The 24,063-nt window shown below is 40.7% G+C and overlaps 1 protein-coding gene across 1 annotated transcript; it reads left to right on the top strand.

Moving 5' to 3' along the window:
- The first annotated feature begins 861 nt into the window (after window positions 1-861).
- Window positions 862-4,584, top strand: LOC147604472 (putative inactive receptor kinase At2g26730). The gene is made up of 2 exons (XM_086795057.1): window positions 862-2,686; window positions 3,634-4,584. Exons 1-2 carry the CDS (start codon window positions 1,348-1,350, stop codon window positions 4,320-4,322), a joined length of 2,028 nt encoding a protein of 675 aa, XP_086651183.1. The 5' UTR covers window positions 862-1,347; the 3' UTR covers window positions 4,323-4,584.
- Window positions 4,585-24,063: the final 19,479 nt, after the last annotated feature.

The raw sequence follows: 24,063 nt of genomic DNA, 5'->3' as shown, positions 1-24,063 counted from the left end.
ATGGCATCCATATTTATCGGCAGTGGATATTTATTTAAACATATGAAGATTGTCTTATGGAAATTTGATTTTATTACCAAGGTTGCAAAAGATGTGAATATTTATTTGGTTAAAGGAATACTCCAATTTTGAGTAGATAGACATACACTTAAAGTTAAGTAAAGCAAGTCACTTTTGCTTGAGATGGACACACATCTAAAGTAAAGCAAGTCACTTTTGCTTGAGATGGACACACATCTAAAGTAAATCAATTTTGAGCCCCACAAGCTATTTCAAGTAATATGAACTAAAATACACCAAGTGGGCTCACTCTTGTATGGAGGCAAATTGGAACCATGTTGTGTGGAGGCAAATTGGACCCACTAATACTAATTTCTCGTACTCTGTACTTGCAAGTGTCATTTTGCCCCATGAGCATAATGAGCCCTGGAATTCCTATGCTCCCAGATGGCACTCAGAAGGACTCCTCTCATTGCATGCCACAATAGCTTAAAGATGGTTGGATTCATTCTACGTTTGCATCCAAGTAGGGCCTGCCTCCAGCTAATCCTATCCACAACCCCACATTCAGACAGGAGGGTCTTAGTCATAGCCTACAAGGGATATACCACTCAATAGCTCAAGAGTTTGTGTGAGGGACCTCCTAGTTCAAGCTTGCAAACTAGCCATGGATAATGGAAGTGAAAAGAGATCTGGGACAGCTAAGCTTCTGTACAAGAAGCTAATGAGAATTAAGGTGTAACCTCTGGGTGATGTATCATTTTGATACCTGTAATATAAACAATCTCTTGCATTAAAAAAAAGTGTCATTTTGTGATTTAATATTATTGGGTATTTTAAACCACATCTCATCCCTTAGGGAGGGGCCAAACTTCAAAGAATCGAAGAACGATGATCCAACACCGCCATGGCTGCCCTGCTCTTACAACAAATTCTCCTTACAAGGATGAGATGCCATAGTGGGTGGGTAGGTAAAGAGCGTGCAATGGAAATACATCCATGATCCGTCATATGATATCCCCATGGAAGGTTTGTAACTTCTAAAGTTGGTAGCTGGGCGCGTTGCCATTTAATGAGGTGGCGACGCCCACGACTCTGGCCTAGACGCCAATTGACCACCATCACCGATTGAATGTTGACCATTCACAATCTCACGATGGGTTTTGCTGTGTAGTGACTGAAGTCCCTCACTCTCTTCTCTCGAGTCCACATCAAGCTATACGTTTAGCTTTTTATCCTCTATCGACTGTTGTTGGCGTCCTGTGTGTGAGAGAGAGAAGGGGGGGCCTGTGTTGGCTGATATAGGCTTGGAAATTCCATGCCTTGCACTTTGCGCTGCGCCTGGCTATGGCTGGGCTTCTTCTCTTTCTACCAGCTAAGTTGATGATGATGGTAGTGGCCTCTCTTACTTACAAGAGGCCCTTCATGTCAATATTCTTGCTGCTTTTTCTCCTCTTCTTCAACAAATCTCGCGCTCAAAGGGATTTAACTTCTGATGCGTTGGCCCTCCTAGATTTCAAAAACAACTTGACCGTAGGAGGTTCCAGAGCCCTTGCCTCTTGGAACACATCGTCTCTCCCCTCGGTCTGCTCAACTTGGGTTGGGGTGACCTGCACAAACTCTCAGCAAAGGGTATCCTCCCTCAGGTTACCTGGTAAATCATTGTATGGACCCATTGCTGCTGGCACCTTAGGGAAGCTCGATGCCCTCGATACATTAAGTTTGCGATCAAACAGGCTCTTGGGCGGCTTGCCCCAAGATTTCTCCAATTTATCATCTCTGAGAAAGCTTTATTTTCAGAGAAATGGCTTCTCCGGGCCTCTGCCTTCCAACTTTTCTTATTGGCCCCTCTTATCTCAGCTGGACTTGTCGTTCAACAACTTCAACGGCTCGATCCCAGCGTCGATGGGAGATCTCACCCATCTCAAGTCTCTCTATCTACAGAACAACTCTCTAGACGGGGCAATCCCACCATTGAATATTCCCTCACTGCAGAAATTTGATGTGGCTAACAATGAGCTCAATGGGTCTGTTCCAACGTCGCTCGCTAGGTTTGGTGCTAGTAGCTTTGCGGGTAACGTTAACCTATGCGGGCCACCATTAGCAGCATGCATCAGTAGTTCTCCACAAGTGAAGAAGTCTAGGAAGCTCAGCACAGGGGCAATCGTGGGCATCGTGTGCGGAGCCGCCGCCTTGCTTGCACTACTCCTTTTGTTATGCATTTGTCTTCTTTGCAGAAAGGAAAGGGGGCATGAAACGGGTAGTGTTAACAGGTTTAGTGAAAGGGATACTAGAGAAGGGGCGGCCACTGCTGCACCTGGAGAGTCCTCAGCGGCTTCGACGCTGGGAACCAAGGAGGCGGATGAGAAAAACAAGCTGGTTTTTATCGACGACAAGAAACTCTTTGATCTGGAAGACCTTCTGAGAGCGTCTGCAGAGGTTTTGGGCAAAGGCACCCTTGGAACTGCCTACAAAGCTGTGCTTGAAGATGGGCTCATTGTGGCCGTGAAGCGTCTGCGTGATGTTGAGGAGAATAGGAGGGACGAGTACCGGCGCCGCATAGAGATGATAGGCAGCCTCAAGCACGAGAACCTTGTGCCCTTGCGAGCTTACTACTTTGACAAAGAGGAGAACTTGCTTGTGTATGACTACATGCAGAATGGGAGCTTATCGGCATTGCTTCACGGTAAGTAATTTGCGGTTTGTTGCACAGACTGGATTACTGATTGTTCTCCTTCTCTCTCGATTGTTTTCTTATGCCATAGTGAGCCGATTACTTTCTCGTTCAAGTAAGATTAGCGTTAATCTGTTTACTGTTAAGCCCCTAGCCCCGTTTATGTTGTGATTTGTGGTTAATAGGAGTGATAAAGTTAGATGGCAAAATGTCATCCTGGCAGAGACTGTGGCGTAGCCATTAATAGCTACATTGTGAGGTTGTCTCTGTTGTATTTGATTAGGCTGGGTTCCAGTGCTCACGCGTCCTGCAGAGACCCCGGCCTTCTCACGAAGAAAAATTCTTGAAGTTTACGCATGCAAAAATCGTCCTGCCACACGCAAGGCGAAAAGGCATTTTTGATGCGGCTGTATGCTGGTGCTTGGTGAACTCCAACGCCTGGGTAATCGGGTGTCTGGCTGGACAGTAGCAGGTTGGCAGGGTTGCAACCCACCCTTAGTTTACTTGGTTTCAATGTAGAGTTTAAAATTCATAGGTTTCAAGGCTCTAGCTACTGGTGGATGAGTGAACAGAAGATGTCTAACAATAGCAACACCCTAGGTTTTCATCAAGGGATAGATTCAAAGGAGCAATCCATTCCAGAGAGGACGAGTAGCATTGAAGGGTATCATCAAGGAATTGGGTAATGGTTGTGTATTGTATGGTAGGGTGGTGTGGTGGTTGTAGTGTAGTAGAGGGTTACTTTTGATGGTTGTTACGATGCAATAAGGCACAGGTTCAAAGAGCAAAAAAAGAGGTCAAGGAATAGGTAATGGCTGTGCGTTCTATGAGCTCTAATGATGTGTGCTAATTTGTGCCGTAAACATGAGAACTTAGAAGGGATAGAGGGTAAATAAATAATGATCCTTGAACTAGCAAGTATGTATGAAGATAAAGCAAGTTCGTGTTTATGTGGGCAGGCAGCAGGGGAGGAGGCTACAACCCACTGGACTGGGACACGAGGGTAAGGATAGCTCTGACGGCGGCCAGGGGTCTCGCCTACCTCCACGGCCGTCAGTTCGTGCACGGAAACATCAAGTCATCTAACGTGCTGCTCAGGAGCAACTTGGAGGCCTGCGTGGCAGACTACGGCCTGGCCCAAATGGTCTCTTTCACACCAGGCGCCCACAGATCAGTAGGCTACCTGGCTCCCGAGGTCACAGACCCCAGAAGGGTAACAGAACATGGGGACGTTTTCAGCTTTGGGGTGCTCCTCCTAGAGCTTCTCACAGGGAAGGCGCCCCTCGTCAATAGCACTAATACAAATAATAATAATACAGCGTCCACTGCGGCTGCTCCTAGTGGTGGTGCAGGCGACATCGAAGATGCAGTGGATTTGCCCAAATGGGTGCAGTCTGTGGTGAGGGAGGAGTGGACTGCTGAGGTGTTTGATCCTTTGCTGCTGCAGTCCAGCCATGGCTTCAATGAAGAGGAGATGGTTCAGCTCTTGCAAGTGGCCATGCCATGCGTGGCTCCTTCCCCCGAGCAGAGGCCCTCCATGGCCGAGGTTGTGCGAATGATAGAGAGCCTGCGAAAGACGACCGATGATGACAAGTCCTCCGATTCCTACACCGAACAGTATGCGGGAAGCACCTCTGAAAATCCATGACAGTTTTGTTACACACGGATGCAATGCCTACACAGCGCCCTCCAGCAGGCTCCACTGTTCCCTCTCTAAAGCAAAGCTTTTTGCTAGGATGTGCAATCAATGGTCAATGCTACGCACTCTCTCTTTGTACTACTACTCTTAAGCTTTCATATCATATTGTGTTCAGAACAACAGCAGACCCCACTTCCCACAGTGGATGCCACCACCGCAAGATTGTGATCTCTCTATATGCCTGAAGAGTATTTGTCTATTCATTTGTAAAGCACGAGACCCTCTCTCTCTCTCTCTCTCTCTCTCTCGACACATTCTTTGAGTTTACTTTCTTTCACTGAGATTTTTTTTTTGGTAGTACAAGGATTTTCTTTTCTTCCCCTACAAACATCCTTTGTAACATAATTTTCTCAAGGAAAAGCACAACACCCAACTTGTCTAGAGAAACTAATCAAGGCACAGCCTGAGCCAAAATGTCTTAAGAGAATTAGGGTGATCTCCCAAAATTAGTGGGTGCCCATGTGAAAAAACGAGCCGCTCTTTCCACTAACACTCTTTACTGCATATGTACCTCCTCATGTCGTCTTCCCATGTCCTCTTTCCGTTCTCTCTTTTGGCAACGCATGTAAATACCTTTTACTAGGGGCCTTCTTCACAAAAATGTTTTATATTATTAACATAGATAGGAGACTAGTGTTTATCGCAATAGGTAGGAAACATGCATTCGTAGGATTTTTCACAAATTTTATTTACTGAATTTTAAGGAATGTTGAACCGCAGCGTGAGCTTTCATATAAAGTGTTTCTAGGTTTGAAGCCATGTACAAAGTGGTTCTAACTTTCAAAGGGGGGTTTGAACCCCATGTGCAAGTATTAGATGCTCAAAAGTTGCATAGATTGTGACCATGATTTGTTATTGGACAATTTGTCATTTTGTCTTGAAAGAAAAAGCACTTAGTATGTAAGTACCTCTCAAAGCCTTTGAAAGTCAGTTACAAAGCTTTCTTTGATAAGTCCTTCCATTTAAGAGAAGATCAACCCTCACAATGTGTGATTTTCTAAGGTTTCTTATAGAGAGGAGGTAAAAGGTTAGTTAACCCACTTTTTTAAATTTGAGATCGAAAAATAAATCCTTAATTATATATATCTTGTATCATATTCTATTTAAGGGCTCAAACTATTTAAACAATGGACCATAGATGTTATGGTACGAAAATACGATATTGTGTGGTACGGTATGATACGAGAAGTTTTGGTACAATATAAATTTTTGGGATATTATACGATAAAATACAATTTTTTAAAAAGCACTTACATTTTCAATTGGGAAGGGTCGAAAATTGCCAATGGTCAATTCGTACCATATGAGATGTAGGAAATTGTACTGTATGAATAGGTTCGTACCAGTACGAGAAACAACTATGTAATAGACATTGACATATCTTGGGTACTATTCACTCTTGTGTCTTTCTTGATCAATGGACTCTTTACACGAAAATCCTTACATTTAAGGCAAATCGTTCATATATAGGGAGATCCTTGTGAGTGATTGTAAAAGCAAAGGAGCTTCTAATTTGTTACTCTTGGTGACACATCGTGAACCTTTGTGGCTCCTTGTGCTAAAGAAAGCATCAAATTGCAAGAAAGGGGCTACTCAGGGCATGGAGTAGGCATGGGTGTAGGTCAAGATCATAAGGCAATAGCCAAGAAGCCCATGGAAGCTTGGGCCACGAAAACTCCAAGAGAAGTGTTTTATATGAAAAAATGGTAAAATGATAAAAAGTACAATAGCCTAGATCAAGGTCGCTTAATAGTGCTTAGCCATTTCACACTGGCTAATTAATATGCCCATGGCCCAAATCTATGCTCAAGGGACCCAAGGTCCATATGCCTAGGTCAATACCTATACATGTGCATGTGTATATATACTTGCTTCACTACAAAGTGCTTCTACGTTTCAAAGGTTTTGAAGCCATGTAACAAAGTGGTTCCGACTTTCAAAGGGTTTGAAAGCCATATGCGAGTATTAGATATGCAAAAGTTGCATAGATTGTGACCATGCTTTGTTAATGTACAATTTATCATTTTGTCTTGAAATGAGAAATAAAGCACTTAGTGTGTAAGTACCTCTCAAAGCCTCAGTTACAAAGCTTTCTTTGATAATTGGTTTCATTTGAGAGAAGATCTACCCTCACCAAAATGTGTCATTTTCTAAGGTTTCTTCAAGAGAGTCAGTTAACACATTTTAAAAAAAAAACTTAAGATTGAAAAATAAATCCTTGAATATATATATCTTTACTTGTATCATATTCTAGTTAAGGGTCCAAACTTTTTTGAACAATGGACATTGACACATCTTGGGCACTATTCACTCTTATGCCTTTCTTGATCAATGGGCTCTTTACACAAAAATGCTTACATTTAAGGCAATCCTTCATGTGCAGGGAGATCCTTGTGAGTGATTGTAAAAGCAAAAGAGCTCCTACTCTATTGCTATTGGTGACACATCGTGAACAAAGTGTGGCTCCCTGTGCTAAAGAAATCATCAAATTGCAAGAAAGGGGGTACTCAAGGCACGGAGTAGGCATGGGTGTAGGTCACCATCCTAAGGCAATAGCCAAGAAGGCCATGAAAGCTCCAAGAAAGGTGTATTATATGATAAAATGGTAAAGTGACAAAAGGTACGATAGCCTAGACCAAGGTCACTTATATAGTGGTTGGTCATTTCATGCTAGCTAATTAATATGTCCATGCCCCAAATCTATGCTCAAGGGACCCAAGGTCCATGTGCTGAGGCCCATATCCATACATGTGCATGTGTATATATAATTGCTTCATTACAAACCATCCCTCCTATAGTGATTTCATCCTCGAAATCGAAGGGTGGTCATGCACAAAAGACATATACAAAGGCTATATACAAAAGCCAAAAATCACATCCAAAACTGAATGTAAATGTCGATATAAAGGCATATGATCCCTCCTAGATCAAATGGAAAGGAATGTAGTGCAAAGTCGACATGATGAAGCTAACAATACATCCTTTAAGTCGATTTCCAAGTCGAACGAAAAGCTAAGAAGTTGCATGATCCCCAGGGTCAAATGGAAAAGATAACATACTCCCGTGATGATGAAGCTAATCATGCAATCGCTTGGATTGAAGGGAAATCTGGACCAACCAAACTCCAAAAGGATGGCCCTTCAACCACCTAGATCAAATGGTAAATGTGGAAGACCAATGTTGATGAGTCTGGTCCTAAATCCTTGTGTCGAAGGGAAGACCAACAAAGGGTCCATCCTCATGGTTGTAATGTGAGTCCGGCACTAAAGACATCTACACGATGTTACAGAGTGATGCCTTTTGGACTCTTGAATGCATATGCAAGATTTCAGAGTTGGATGGATAAGATACTTGGTCCTTATTTGGGTATCTTTCTCAGGGTTTTTATGGATGACATCTGTGTTTACAGTGACAGCTTCATGTCAAGAGGTTAAAACTTGTATTTCAAGAGCTTGATGACAATGGGACTCATTTGAATCCAGGTTAGTGTAAGCTGGCAAGAGCAAGGGTAGTGCTGCTTGGGCATGAGGTCAGTGAAAATAGGATAGCACCTAACCCTTCCAAAGTGGAGAATTTGTTGTAGATGGAAAGTCCCAAGACAACCAAGGAGCTCAATAGCTTCATTTAAAAGATGAGGTATCTACCTAGGTCATTATGTACGTTGGGGTTGAATACCTCTATCCCTCTTGCAGAAGATTAGCCAACAAGACCCATTTGTTTGGAGTGTTGAAGAAGAGGAACTCTTTGACAGTATCAAAGACCTTCTTTCCACCTTACTGTTTATCACTGATTTCCCTCTCATCATCAGTGGAATGGCAAGATAGCAGTCTGTGGTGACAAACTAGTCAGGCAATGCCATGGGAGACATATAGTCACCCACCAGAGTTTCCGGGTATGCACACCAACTCTCATATGGTCATGGGGACACACAGAACACCACTCTACTGAGAAAACCTTCACTCTTACTCTCTCAGTTCTCACTCTACATCTATCCACTACCTTTCTCATCTATCCACTAACTTTCTCACTCACTCTCTCATATAAAGACAATATACTCAGTAGAACAGAGATACTGTAGACTCATGCCTAGCAATGATGTCCTTGAAGAGGAACTTCACCACCTCTTCTATGGAGTTTCTCTCTATAGCTCCAGCTTCTGGCCACTTGGTAAAATAGTCAGTAGAGTAGCCACAATGATGTACTCACATGTGCTGCTCTTTGTGGGTGGCTTAATTGGTCCAACAAAATCCAATCCCCACTTCATAAATGGAGATAGCGGCAGTATAGGTGAGATGTGCAATCTATCGGAATCTCCGGGTTGACTTGTCGTCTTGAAAGATATCACAGTTCTTTGCTTCACTGTTGGCATCCCTCATGACTGTTGACCACCATAGGTCTCCTTGTAAAATTTTGTGGGTTGTTATTTCTCCGCCCATGTGTCCTCCAGTGATCCCACGGTGTGCTTCTCTTAACATAGCTTGCTGCTCATCTAGGACACATCTGCATAAGATCTGGTCTATGCCTCTTTTGTAGAGTTACATATAGTAATCATGGTGAAATTTTTGCTTCTTAAGGCAACTCTCTTTTTCCTGTCCAGTGGTGTATCCTTTCGGAAAAGTCTCATCTTCCAAAAACTGCATCATGTCATAATACCAATTTTCATCCACTTCAGCTGTTGCTATCGTGAATAAATTGGTGTCTCGTAGTTGATCTTCTACACCCCCCAAGGCAGGTTCTTTGGAATCCAGTTTGGACAAGAAATCTGCCATTGCATTTTCTTTTTCGGGTGTGTGCTGGATGGTGAACTCCAATTCTTGAAGTAGGAGCATCCATCTTGCCATTTTTTTCCACCAAAAAAGCTTTGTTGACCAGATAAATGAGTGCTTGATGGTCCACATGGAAAACAAATTTGTTTCCCAAGAGATAATGTCGGAACTTGTTCACAACATAAATCATTGAGAGGGCTTCTCGTTGTGTTGTGATGTAGTTCCTTTCTGCTCTTGTGAGGGCTTTGTTGGCATAATGGATGGGTTGCATGTAACCTTTTGTTTTTCCTGCATCATTGTGCTGTCCATTTCTTTGTCTGAAGCATCTACGTAAACATGGAACATTAAATTCCATTTCGGGTTGATCATCACTTGTGCGGATATGACACCATGATTTTTAGCCAATGGAATGCCTTCTGATATTCGAGACTCCATTCATAGTTTGCATCTTTCTTGGTAAGTGCATATAATGGGTAACCTACATGTGCTAGATACTTCAAAATTCTCACATGCCACTTCACCTTGCTAAGGAATCTTTCAAGTTAATGTTCTGGGGAGCAGACATTTTGGATACGGCCTCTGCCTTAGATGGATCTATAGCCAATCCTTGGGCTGACACAATGTGTCCTAACAATGTTCCGGATTTGATTGTAAAAGCACACGGCCGGATTCAACTTCAGCCTTGTATCTCTGCACCTCTGAAAACATAGCCTTAAATGATAGATGTGCTTTGCCTTATCTCCAGACACGCTGAAATCATCCACAAAGTCTTTTATGAAGTCCGTCAAATAGTCATAGAAAATCTCCTGTACCATTCTTTGGAAGGTGGCAGGTGCATTTTGCAAGCCAAACATCATAACAATTGCCACAGAGACACCCCATTAGGTGATGAATGCGATGTTCTCTTTGTCTTCTGAAGCCATCTTCACCTAGTTGTATCCACCACTGAAGCCATCTAAAAAGGAGTACATCTCCTTTCTGGCTACCTCAACCAGCAAGGAGTCTGTGAATGGAAGTTGAAAGGGATCTGAGTTAGTTGTAGCATTCAACTTTGCGGTAATCCCCATAGATTCTGATTTTCATATTCTTTTTGGGGACTACCATGATCAGGGATATCCAGGTAGCTTTTTCCAACTTTGAAAGGGATCTGAGTTAGTTGTAGCATTCAACTTTGCGGTAATCCCCATAGATTCTGATTTTCATATTCTTTTTGGGGACTACCATATTCAGGGATATCCAGGTAGCTTTTTCCACTAGCACTATGAAACCCACTCTTAGTAATCTTTTAATTTCTTCATTGACTTGTTTTGCATAGTTAGGGTTCATTCTGTACCTCTGTTGTCTGATAGGAATAGCTCCCTCTTTCAAGTTAATGCTGTGTTGGAAGAATTTAGGGTTAATGCCCTCCATGTTTTCGTATGACCAAGCGAAGACATATTAGTATTCCTTGAGCAAGGATACCAACTCGTGTTGGAATTCATCTTCCAGTTTGAGGTTGATCTTTACATGTTTTTCTTCTTTTCCATCCCCTAGATTTACCTCCTGTAGTTTGTCCGAGCTTACTTTTGCGGCATTATTTTCCTGGTTCTCCTTTTTCTTTTGCACCCATTCTCAGATCTCCTGGATCTCTTCTTCTTGCTTCAGATTCTCGGCCCATTTAATTTCTTCCGAGGCTTTTTCTTGCAATGTTTTGCTCAATTTTGAGCCTCTATCTTTTCAACATTTGCTTCTTTCTTCATTTGATTTCTGGTGCCTCGTTATCTCTTGACCCTTTGCTTCTGCATAATGCCTTATTACTTCATCCACATTTATGTACAAGGGCACCAGGTCTGGGTGTTCATAGAGTATTCTCTTCGTTGGCATTAAAGCCTTCTAAAATGTTGAATTTCTACATGGATTGGTCTCTGAGCATGCTTCACTGATAACCTTGCATCAGAGAGATCAACCTGCACTTTTCACTTTTTTTTTTGATGGTGATTCTGTTCCTGCCCCACTCCTACTTCACCTTGCCATGTCTCAAACCAGGGCCTTCCTAATAACACCTGGTAAGACCCGGTGTGGTTTTCTGTGGTAATAACCACCACGTGGATCTTGAAGTCAACCTGTTTGGGAGATTCTTGATGATTCCTTTAGGTACTACTACCATGTCATCTGCCATTCTTATAATTGTTTATCCCATTTTGCATTAACAAGTATGCTCCTCCAATTGAGGACATTAATAAGTGTCATGAAATGGCACTATAAAAGTTATACATTATGAGATATTGGCCACCCAAGGCCTAGTTAAGTAAGTTTTGGGTGCCCAAGTGTGAATAAGGGCCAAATGTATATAAGGCATTTTATCATAAAAGACACAATCCCCTTTGTGCTATAGAGAGCTCTTCTTTGTGTCTTGAGAGAGATTGAGAGAGAGAGAGAGCATTTTAGCATTGTGCCTCTTCTATGCGTGTATGATTCATGCTTGTGTGGGAGAGTGAGAGAGAGTGATTGCCTTATGCGAGGTGCGAGCGACTCTACGGTGACAGCGTGGAGGTGGAGCTTGGAGGTTTGGAGCTTAACAAGTGAGCTTGGAGGTCTCAAAAGGGACTCAAGTTCGAATCATTGGTAAGTGCCCTACGACGGTTGTGATCTATTGCTCATCCTTTAGGTGAGTGCATTGAGTTCCCTCTTGAAGGTGTACCGCTGTCGGGGAAACACCTTTGTGTAGACAGAATTGTCTACTATAACAATTCTACATGATGATTTTGTCTTTGGACAAAGTTGTCTTTAGGAAAACATATAGACCTTACAGTTAGACTTCTTTTCTCTTTCCTGGCCCTTGCTTTCCAAGATATTGAGGAAGAGTTCCCAAAGGCCCCACAAGGGAATCAAGGTCAAACCCATATTTTCAAGATCCTGGAAGAGCGTTTGCATCAATGATTGAAGGTACCCTAGATGTTTAAGGAGATCTAGGAATTTTATGTTGCCAAAGATCCTTGAGATCTTGATCTGGTTGTTGTTCAAGAAATCTGAAGCAAGGGATTATTGTTCCTCTTGAAAAGTTATTTTTATGGGTTCACTTAAAATATTCCCTTGCACTTTTTTGTCCTTCGTAAATATGTTCATTAATCATCCTCTCTTCTTTCTCATGCTTGATTGATCCCGACTCGAAGTCATGCACCATCAAGACTTCATCATCCATCTCTGTTATTACTGAGAGTTGTGCATGAGGACAAGATTGGGATGTCTTCACTAGCCCATCTCAAATCATGCATTTTCTCAACACTAGTATACATGTGAACTTGATGCTAACATTACAATTAGCTTGGTCATCCCTTTTTTACATCATGTGTGGCTCATTAGAGTAGAAAAATTCATAAGGTGTGCATTAAGTGCAAAAAAATGCGAAAGGGGGGGGGGGGTAAAACTACAAAGTGATCCAATTTAATAGAACCTTTCATGTCAATCACTCGTAATGACTCCAAATGATTTGAAAAAAATTTGAAGGGGCCCGTCAAAGCCATCCGCCTAGTTAATGACCATAAATGGGGTTAACATAGGGTGGTCGAGGTTGAGGCTATATCACTGAGATGAAATCAGTTGTTGTGGTACTTATCTCCTTGGCATCCTCCTGCCCTTATCTAGCAAATTCTGAGTGGTGATATGTGTTCCTAGATTTTGATGCCATTGTAAGTTGTGTCATGGAGTGGGCTTGTGGTGCCATACACTAGGCATCTGCAGCTTTGGTAGCCATATTTGTGTATTGCCCTCAAAGAAATTATGAGCTGTTAGGAGTTCTTTATGTATCCGTCTTTGGGTGGTTATGGATTGAGGATAAGTTGGGCTTTGTCGATGTAATTGCTTTGATTTTTTTCTTCTTTGGATGTTCTTCCTGACCCCTTGGGTTTGTGGTTACCTTGGGGGTTGCTGACATTTATTGTTGTTGGTGGATCTACATGGCTTGGCCTTTGGTGTCATTGAGGTCAATTGGGATCTTTCGGGTATCCACATTATAGTAGCACCCTTGTAGTATCCTTGTGCAATGAGGACCTTCCTTGGTATCCACCATTGATGGCTAGGTGGATGGCCTCGGTTGTGGGGGTCCTAGCTGGAGCATGTTGAGGCGATAGTAGAGCTGCTGGCTGCCGTTTAGTAGTGTTAGTACAATTAGCTTGGTTAGCAAGTGACATTAGCAAATCTTGGCATGTTGTGGAGTTAGCCTCGCTAATGAGGTTTTTTTGAAAAGGGGCTTGGCAATGTAGGGTTCACGATAAAGTAGTATCGACCTCTTTTTTGGTGGTAGATCAGTCTTATCTTTTTCTATCATCTTGGGGGTGGGACTACCGATGAAGATAATACACCTTGTTGTTTGCAGTGGAGTTTGCGGCTCTGGCTCTTCATCTGTTAAAGGATAGTAACATGTCATGAGGTAAGTTGTAGTGTGGATGTCCTTGCTTCCCAATCCATATGACACCTAGTAGGTTCCATCATTCCTCTTCCAAGTAGGACTTCTTCTTGTATTATCCCTGCAGGGATGACATAGAACTTTCCTTCCAGGGGGTTTTTCTCAATGTGAAATAGAACTATAATAACACCTAGGCATTAACATAATTGGAAGCAAAACTACAGTAATTGTCGCTTGGGTGTGTGGAGTAAAGTAGGTTGGCCTAGAGAGTCCCATGTGTCATATGACATTAGGTTATGATTAGCACCTGTGTCTAGTGCTAACCCTTGGGTAAAGCCCATTGGTGTAGTCATTCTCGTAGGTTTTACTTCCCAATACTCTTCCTCAAGATCAACTACTTGAGCCATATTTACAGAGATTTGATTTCTTCTAAGTTTTTCTTGCCTTTCCTTGGTTTACCAGTCCTCTTTCTCAAACTCAACTACTCGAGCTATATTTACAGAGATTTGATTTCTTCTAAGTTTTTCTTACCTTTCCTTGGTTTCATTTTGTGGTGCCTTTTTCATCTGATTTTGTTTTTGTTTTGCCTCCTTGTTGAGGTGAATTTCCTGCAAGGTGTTTTTCATGAGTGGCCCGTGGTAGCGTCACAATTTGCTACCATTGAAATAACCCACCATTGCTATTCCATTGAGTGATTTAATGTGTACTATGTCCTGTGGGGTTATTTCAGCCTAAGCTTATTTGTTTTATTTTTTGTGCTGTATAGAAGGACCATATTCGCCTCTCATCTCCTTGTCTTTGAGGTAGTCATCAAACCATTATTTATGCCTAAGTTTTTTGACAAATGTGTCCCAAGATCACTCCATGACGAACCCAAAACTAGCATTACAAAGGGTTAAGAGAGATTGTGTAAAGTTTGCATATCTCTAGAACTTTTCTTATATACCATAGATATGATTTCCATATAGAATTGACATAGAGGTCATCCATAAAGACTTCAAGTAATGTTTGTAGATACTCCTTGTAGGATGTGCACATCAAACATTGTTGGAAGGTCCCTGGGGCATTGGTCAAACCGAATGACATGACGTGGCATGCATATGTGCCGTATTCAATGGGGAAAAATCTATTTTATGCTAATCCTTTGGGTAAATTAGTACTTGGTTACAGTCTAAAATCCCATCAAGGAAGTTATAGGTGTCCTTACCTACTACATACTCCAACACATGCTTTATGAAGGGTAAGGGACAGTGATTTCAGATCATGGTTGTATTGAACTTTTTGAGGTCCACACACACACAAACTTTTTTTGGTCCACACATACTCTAACTTTTTTATTTTTCTTGGGTACACAATGGGTGAGACCCATTCTGTGTGCTCTATTTTCGTAGATAAATCAAGCGTCTATAAGTCGAACGGACCATCTTGGAGGACTTGAGATTCATAAGCTACACCTTTCATATCAATGAATTTCCAAGCAAAGCAGTCTTTGTAAGGTCCCCCAACCTAAAATGGGGAATCCTTAGATAGTATACTAAGCCTTTGAATGAATTTCCTAATCATCGACACCTCGACCATGTAGAGATACGAGGATACGACAACTAGGTCAGACCTAGCTCTATCTCACAGGGGGAGCGTGGTATCCTAAATGATCCTAAAAATTGATTCACCCATAGAGAGATCGACCTATCTTGGGAAAACTCCATTCTTGATTCCTAGAAGCAACGCCTTTTTCCCTGTGAGGCCTGTCCGTTCGCCCCGCTAACCTAGTCCTCTAAAATAGAATTACCTAGGGACTTATTTAGTGCAATTAACTAGATTTGTCGACTAATCAGGTCTACCCACCCATAGGATGATGCCATCAAGGCGATCCATTCTCCACTTTCCACCCAACTCACCCATCATTTTTGTTTTCTAATTAATCATACCACACTATATGACATTCATTAATTAGGAATCTTACACGATGTTCATTAAAATATCTATTTGACATAAAACAATGATATAACAATACTGGTGGAAACAAAGACTTAATTAAAATTAATTACAAAGGTTCAAATCAAATATAGCCAGATCTAGGCTCTCTTATTCCATGTTTTATTCGGCTGATAATCTAGAATTTTATCTTCCAGTCTCCATAAAGTAGGTAATCCCTACCAGACCATACACCTTGTTGTTGGTAGTCGGGTGGGACTCAAGCTAGCTTGTTGCCCTCTCAGGCTCCGTCGCTTGATGCTCCTACTCCTTGGAGGGATGTCGTGGGCTTATTTACCGCACTAGATTGGGCATACAGAACTAGGCAGCATTCATAGTTCTCACCAAACCGGTGAGTTCCAACTTCCTAATGGTATGAGGGAAACCTTGGGCCTTGCTAACGTCGTTGCCCGGCTAAACAAGCATAGGAACGAGGTTAGCATCAAAGCGGGTAGAAGATATACCTGTACTTTAATTTAGCTTGTGTTGACTCCAGGCCTCGCTAACATCGTCGCTTGGCTACACAAGCACAGGAATGAGTTTGCATCCAGGCGGGGATAAGATGTACCTGTACTTGAATTTAGCAAGATAGTAACATAATAGTTCAATCCAACCTTATAAGATACGAGAAACCACATTATCTTTTCAAGAAAGCAACAATTCTAAGAGAGTTGATATTTTCAAAACAAGGGAAAAATAGTATCGTTTATCTTTCTTAATTAAGGCTAACATCAAGGATTAATCCAAAAACCTCTTTTTAAATGTTTTTAAAGCTAACTTGGCCATTTTATCCATAAGGGACTCCCAAGGGAAGAGTTGAGGCCATGTTCGGGGCATTCCCTCTTGCATCATTATTGTGCACGCTTATCGGGACAACATTTTGGTGTCTTTGAGGAGGAGCCATACTACCCACCCTCTCGTAGAGGCGCGCGTGCTCATGAATGCAATGCTTCAGACATATTGCAATTTGGAGCCCATTTGCTCACTTTATGAGCAAAAGACTCTTCCGTGGAAACCACCTCTTAGAGAAAAAGTGTGGAAACCGCCTCTTAGAGCAAAAGTGTGCTTGCTTAAGTCTCTTTATATGGAGGGTGGAAAATAGTAGAGTGTCCTTAAGCTGAGAGCAAGGGCTGGCTGGAAATCGAACCAGAGGGCTAGGGGGAGGAGAAGAGTTCTCTCCTTGACTCTATTCACACCGAGCCGGGGGGGGGGGGGGGGGGGGGGAGAGCAGTGTAGGACACCCCCTCTAGAAGACTAGAGGGTTGGTTTGTGAGATCTTGGCAGCAGGAGGGGGCTATTGAGCAAAGCTTGATTGCAGAGAGTTGTCCGGGGAGAGCTTACACACACAAAGGTGGCTTCTGAAAGATCCTTGTCCCCTCAGCGCAATGAATTCTGGGGTGCTAGCAGTAGAAGTAGCACTTCTTACGTGGGGCAGGGTCCCTCACTTGGGGCCTCACCCACGTATATCCGGACAAGAGACTAATCCCTCGGTTCTTCCAAAATCGAACCCGAAAAAACTTCCCTCGCCTGGAATGCACAGGCGATTCCTCCAAGATATTTTTACTCTAACGTAGTCAAGAGCCTTAACTAACTGGACTGATCTGACTAAACCCGTAAGTCCCATGGTCAGATCAAGGAAAAGACTTGCACTTGGATCATAGAGACCAAGCTTTTTTCCTCATGTTGAGAGACACAGCCGTTGATTCTTTTCCATAGAACAAATTTTTATCCGGGATTTACTTCATCTATCGTACTATGATAGAATTGAGTATCAATTTAGGGATCCATCAATCTAGCCTAATCCCATCTAGTCCCGTGGGTTAGCCAATTGCCCAACCACTGTAGTGATGGAATCCATTTAAGAATTTGGTTAGGTTTTGTCCCCATGGAAAAGAGTTCCCAGGCCCCCTAGCCGGATATTCATGCAAACTTAGAACTAGTCACACCACTTACACACCCAATATGAAATTGCCTTTTTCACAGATTCAGCTGTCTCTTTAAAACAATCTTTTAATGAAACTATAGTATCACTGGTCAAAAATTTCCAAAATATCCGGTTGAATCCTAATTTTCAATTTTTCCTTCATCGGTGTACCTATAGCATCATTGGTAACCAGAACGCTCACCACCTGTCGACTCAGGGGCCTTTTCGATAGTTCCTAGCTCATAGTACTCGGTAATATTTTCACTTATAAAAATCAAAATGGAATCTCTGTTGAAGATCAGCAAGCTCAACCAACAGATCCATATAGAAGAGCCATGGACATTGAGGACCAGCAAGGTCAATCAACTAGATCCATGCCCGAATTCAGAAAATAACTCTTACTCCTTGTTCCAATATCTTCCCCGACGCATGTATGGGTATCTTCGGCGACCCAGAGCCCGCCGAGCACCATATGGTCAACACCCTCTAGGTTCCTTCGCAGGTCACCTAGCGCTTCACTCGTAGGCCGCTTCCTTGGTTCCTCATCCACCGTACCAGAAGCTCACCATTTAAATCGAACCGAGGCTGGTCAAGACCTCGGCCGACCTTGCTACGCGAGACATCCTCCATTGACTCTCCGTCAGTTGTTGCAACTTTATCAGATTAGGTCTCCACGACCTCATTCGCAAGACCGTCAAAATGCTTCCCCAGCATTTTTGACATAAAATAGTCATTTTAAAAACAGGTCATAAATACAGTTTCTATAGCGAACTCTCATCTTTCCACATTGTTCCACATCAATCCTCATTTATTTCATATGTATTCCCATTCTCATCACATCATAATCATTCACATCACATATCACATCTAGATCCCAATTTACATCACATCACATATCACATCTAGATTCCAATTTACATCACATCTCATTCATTCACATCTCGATTCACATGACATCACATCTTATTCATTCACATCCCGATTCACATGACATCACATCTCATTCATTCACATCCCGATTCACATTACATCACCTCTATTTACTTCCATCACATCCATTTACATCCATCACATCTATTCACATCCATCACATTCACTTACATCACATCCATTTACATCCATCACATCACATTCATTCATATCCATCACATTCATTCATTCATATCCACCACATACATTCATATCTATCACTTCACATCCACATATATTCATGTCACATCACATCACATTCTCACATACACATACACATCCACATCACATTCTTTCACATACATCCACATCTTCATGCTTGTGTGGGAGAGTGAGAGAGAGTGATTGCCTTATGTGACGGTGTGAGTGACTCTACGGTGACAATGTGGAGGTGGAGCTTAACAAGTGAGCTTGGAAGCCTCAAGGGACTCAAGTTCGAAGCATTGGTAAGTTTCCTACGACAGTTGTGATGTATTGCTCTTCCCTTAGGTGAATGCATTGAGTTCCATCTTGAAGGTGTGGTAGCCCATAACATTTTTGGCACCATTGTTGGGGAAACACCTTTGTTTCTTCCTTCCTCTTGGAGTTTCAGTTCATGATGTAAAACACGTGGTGCACGGATTTGTTTTTTTGGGAAGTGAAACCATACGGTGTGAAAACCTTAAGACATGAAATGTTAAGGTGTCAAACATTGATTTTTTTATTTTTTTATTTTTACCCCTTCACGACGTGAACTAGCAAGGTGGAGTTCATGGCATGAAAGGGACTTCACGAAAAAAAATACAATGGATTTTTTTTTTAATCGCCGTGGAGACTTTTTCACGATGTGAAACAGCAAGTTTGGTTCATGACGTGAAACACGTGGCTCACGGATATTTTTATTTTTTTATTTTTTGGGTTTAAAACCTGAACCGCTTAAGGCATGAAACCTTAATGCATGAAACGTTGATATATTGGGGGCAGCTTTGACCTCGATGTAGTTTGCCTGCTTCTTTTTGTGATAGCAATCTTCTTCTAGGTGACCAAGTTTTCCACAATAATCACAAACAAGCTTTGGTTTATATTTATTGTGACATTCATTCTTGGTATGACCAAGTTTTCCACAGTGATAGCATCTTGGAAGTTGAGATGTTGATTAATTTGTCCTTTGAAATCTCCCACCCTTTGTATACAGTGCTTGCTCATTTGAATGTGATTTGAATGACTTTATTTTTAAATTTGGATTCTTGTTCAAGTAGAGATGATTCTACCTCTTGAAGTTTAGTGTTGGGCACATTTTTAAGTGTAACAACAATTGATAAGGTTCTTTGTCAACACTTTTTAACAATACAGCAATAGATTCATCTTCCTCAAAAATGACTGTCTTTAATGTACTAAGTTGTTGTTTGATACCTTTTAATTTACTGATGTGTTGTGCCATGGTCTCTGTCTCCTCCTTATCAAGCTTGTAGAACTGCATGAGAAGGTTGATCTTTGAGCTCTTTGAGTCGGTGCCGAAAATCTTGTTAAGTTCCTGCCATGCCAACTTGGCATCCTTGATGCCAACAATGTGACTAATCACATCATCACCAAGATTTTGAGCGATGAGGCCCAATGCTTTGTTGTTTTGAAGTGGCTTAATGTCCACTTGTTCATCCTCAATAAGATGCCAAAGCCCCTTACGCATAAGCAAGTACATGGTCTTGCTTTGCCATGTAAAAAAACCATCACCATTAAATCTTGAGAGACGACTTCTACATGGTCCATGATTGGAAGGGGGTCTTACCTTGAGCCTTGATTTAGTGCTCAGGTAGTGTCTTACTCTTTTACAAGTGATTTGCAAACTAGAGATAAACCCAATGCAGTGAAACTTCACTTAAGTTGAGTAATGAAAGGGATTGAGATGAATTTTGATGCAACAAAAGTTTCCCACAATGGAATAGCACTCTAATTTTTTAATTTTGCCTTTGGTTCAGCTCAATTTTTGGTAATGCAACCCTAATGATGGTAGTGCTTAATCACGATGATTAGTAGCTTGATTTTTGGAGCCTTCAATTGAGCTTGTGGAAGCTATCATTGAAGGGGATTTTTGCATGAGGATATTGTGCTTGAAGTGTGGAAGAGGCCTATGTAGGAAACCTTAGCTCAAACCCCAACAAACAAGCTTCTTTGTCCTAAACATTTTCACATACATATCCACATCCATTCTTCACATACACATTCATATCCATTCTTTCCACATACATCCACTCACATCCCATATCATTCATTTACATCGATTCACATGACATCACATCTCATCCATTAATTCACATCTATCTGATTCACATCACATCTCATCACACCTATTCACATCTCATCACATCTATTCACCTCACATCTCATCACCTCTATTCACATCCATCCATCCATCCATTCATTCACATCCATCTGATTCAATCACATCTCATCACATCTATTTACCTCACATCTCATCACCTCTATTCACATCACATCTATCCATCCATCCATTCACATCTAATGTGATTCACATTACATCTATCCATCCATTCATTCACATCTAATCTGATTCACATCACATCTATTCACCTCACATCTCATCACATCTATTCACCTCACATCTCATCACCTCTATTCACATCACATCTATCCATCCATTCATTCACATCTAATCTGATTCACATCACATCTATTCACATCTATTCACCTCACATCTCATCACATCTATTCACATCTATTCACCTCACATCTCATCACCTCTATTCACATCACATTCATCCATCCATTCATTCACATCTAATCTGATTCACATCACATCTATTCACATCTATTCACATCTATTCACATCTATTAACCTCACATCTCATCACCTCTATTCACATCACATCCATCCATCCATGCATTCACATCTAATCTGATTCACATCACATCTATTCACATCTATTCACATCTATTCACCTCACATCTCATCACCTCTATTCACATCACATCCATCCATCCATGCATTCACATCACATCTCATCACATCTATTCACCTCACATCTCATCACCTCTATTCACGTCACATCCATCCATCCATCCATTCACATCTATCTGATTCACATCACATCTATCTGATTCACATCACATCTATTCACCTCACATCTCATCACCTCTGTTCTCATCACATCCATCAATCCATTCATTCACATCTATCTGATTCACATCACATCTCATCACATCTTTTCACCTCACATCTCACCACCTCTATTCACATCACATCCATCCATCCATTCATTCACATCTATTTCATAGAATTTAAACATAGAATTTAAGAGAATTTTAATTTTAATATAAAGATTCTTTACGCATCTATTTATGCATAAAAATCAACTTCAGTGGAAATCTCACTTTTATAAAAATCCTTTTATGCATCTATTTATGCATAAAAATCAACTTTAATGAGAATAACACTTTTGAAATAAAAATAAATCCTTTATGCATCTTTCTATGCATAAAAATCAAATTTAATGAGAATAACACTTTTTGAAATAAAAATAAATCCTTTATGCATCTTTCTATGCATAAAATCAAATTTAATGCGAATAACACTTTTGAAATAAAAATAAATCCTTTATGCATCTTTCTATGCATAAAATCAAATTCAATGAGAATAACACTTTTGAAATAAAAATAAATCCTTTATGCATCTTTCTATGCATAAAATCAATTTAAATGAGAATAACACTTGAAATAAAAAAATCCTTTATGTATCTTTCTATGCATAAAATCAAATTTAATGAGAATAACACTTTTGAAATTAAAAAAAATCCTTTTTGCATCTTTCTATGCATAAAATCAATTTTAATGAGAATAACACTTTTGAAATAAAAATAAATCATTTATGCATCTTTCTATGCATAAAATCAATTTGAATGAGAATAACACTTTTGAAATAAAAATAAATCACAAAATTTAGCTTACATGGAGTTGTAAGCTTTCCTTTGGCTTGAGGGATTGAGGGTTCTACTCTTGTTTGAAGCAAGAGTGGCCACCAATTCACTTTGGAGAGGATTAGGCCAAAAATAATTGAATTATTAAAAAATTCAATGTAAATGGCTCAGGGGACGGACAAGAGTAGAGTAACAGTACATAAACACCATTAAGCTTTTACAAAGGGGGAGGCTTCTATTTATAGGAAAAAGTGAGTCTCTAACCAAGCAAACTGATTCTAGAATTTTCCAGATCAGTTTGGTCAATTTTTGACCATTTTTAGGTTAGTTTAGCTTACTTTTTGGATCTAGTTGAAATAGGAGAGATGAAAATATCTCATTATTTTTAAGTTTAAAACTCTTCCACACATGTGAAATAGGCGCCTTCTTCATGAGGGGAGATCCCCACACTGAGGTGTCAAAAATACATCATTTCCTCTAAATATCTCTTAATTTTTAACTAATAAACCTTATACTCAGTCAACTCTTCATCTTATGTGAGAATTGACTCATTTTTGGGGGGTTTCTTTTATTCTTCAATTTATCTCCTCTCTACATTTGGATTAATCTTATTGGTCCATAGAAACCTTAATTAGAGCATAATTCAAATTTTTTTGAAAATCTGGACCCTTAGGCTAAGGTCCTTTATACCTATTTTTAATTAGTTCCAATTGCACATTGAAAAGTTATTTTTGAATTTCTGTTTCAAGGGAAACCATTTTAGACACTAGGAGGATTTTTATATCCAAAAATATCTCAATTTTGAATTACCTCCCTCTAGACATTTTCTCTCTCCAAGCCAAAACTGGGTAAAATAGGACGTTTCTTTTAGTTCTGAGAGGGAAATAACTATAAGATCAGAAGGGCAGTTTGTTGAGAGATGTAATCACGGTGTTGTGTGTGTGTGGGAAAGCACCCTAGAGGTGTAAGATATTGTGGCAAGATAGGAATGCCACATGTAATATTGAATGGTGTGTGAGTGTTGACCAAAGAAGTGAAAAAGGAGTTGCCACATGGATGATGACATGTAAAGTGGGATAAGGCTAGAAAGCCTATATCATTGTATGGTTCATTTGAGATAGTGCAATAGAAGAGATCAAGTGTTGAGTATGCAATCTCTCTCTCTCTCTCTCTCTTTCTCATGGAGTTTTTAGTGTGGTTTAATCCACCTTAATTGTATTGCTTGATCTTTGTCCTTCACCACCATGATCAATCCCATTTTTGGATTGTTAACATGGTATCAGAGCTTGGGTGGGCTCTTGGTCATGGTGATTATTATGTATATTAGCTTGTTTGTGTGTTTATTTGATTAAGCATTATTTTCAGTTATTTTTTTGGAAAAAAATTATGCACACTCATATTATCATTTGGATTTGCATTTGTGAGGATTTGAGAGGAGATTTGCAACAAGGAGGTTGCATAGAAGCTGCCCAAGAGAGTTGCAAATGGGAGTTTTGCAACATGGAAAGCCTGCTCATCATCATGGAAGTTGAAAATCAAGATTTTAGCATTATGAAGACTATGGAGTCTTCATAAAAAATCAAAGAAGCTGCCCAAGAGAGTTGCAAATAGAGTTTTGCAAACAAAGAGAAGATTTGCATCAAGGGAAGATGCAAATGGAGTTGGAGATGGAGATTTCCATCAACAAGGAAGCTATCAAGGAGATTTGTGAAGGTATTTTTGATGATTTTGCCTCTCTAATTTGGTATTTGAGCATGGAAGA

Source organism: Cibotium barometz, chromosome 61, assembly GCF_041138505.1.
Source record: "Cibotium barometz isolate CiBa-2024 chromosome 61, ASM4113850v1, whole genome shotgun sequence".
Lineage (NCBI taxonomy): Eukaryota > Viridiplantae > Streptophyta > Polypodiopsida > Cyatheales > Cibotiaceae > Cibotium > Cibotium barometz.
Note: the sequence above shows the minus strand (reverse complement) of the source record. Positions and strands in the feature narration are given on the sequence as shown.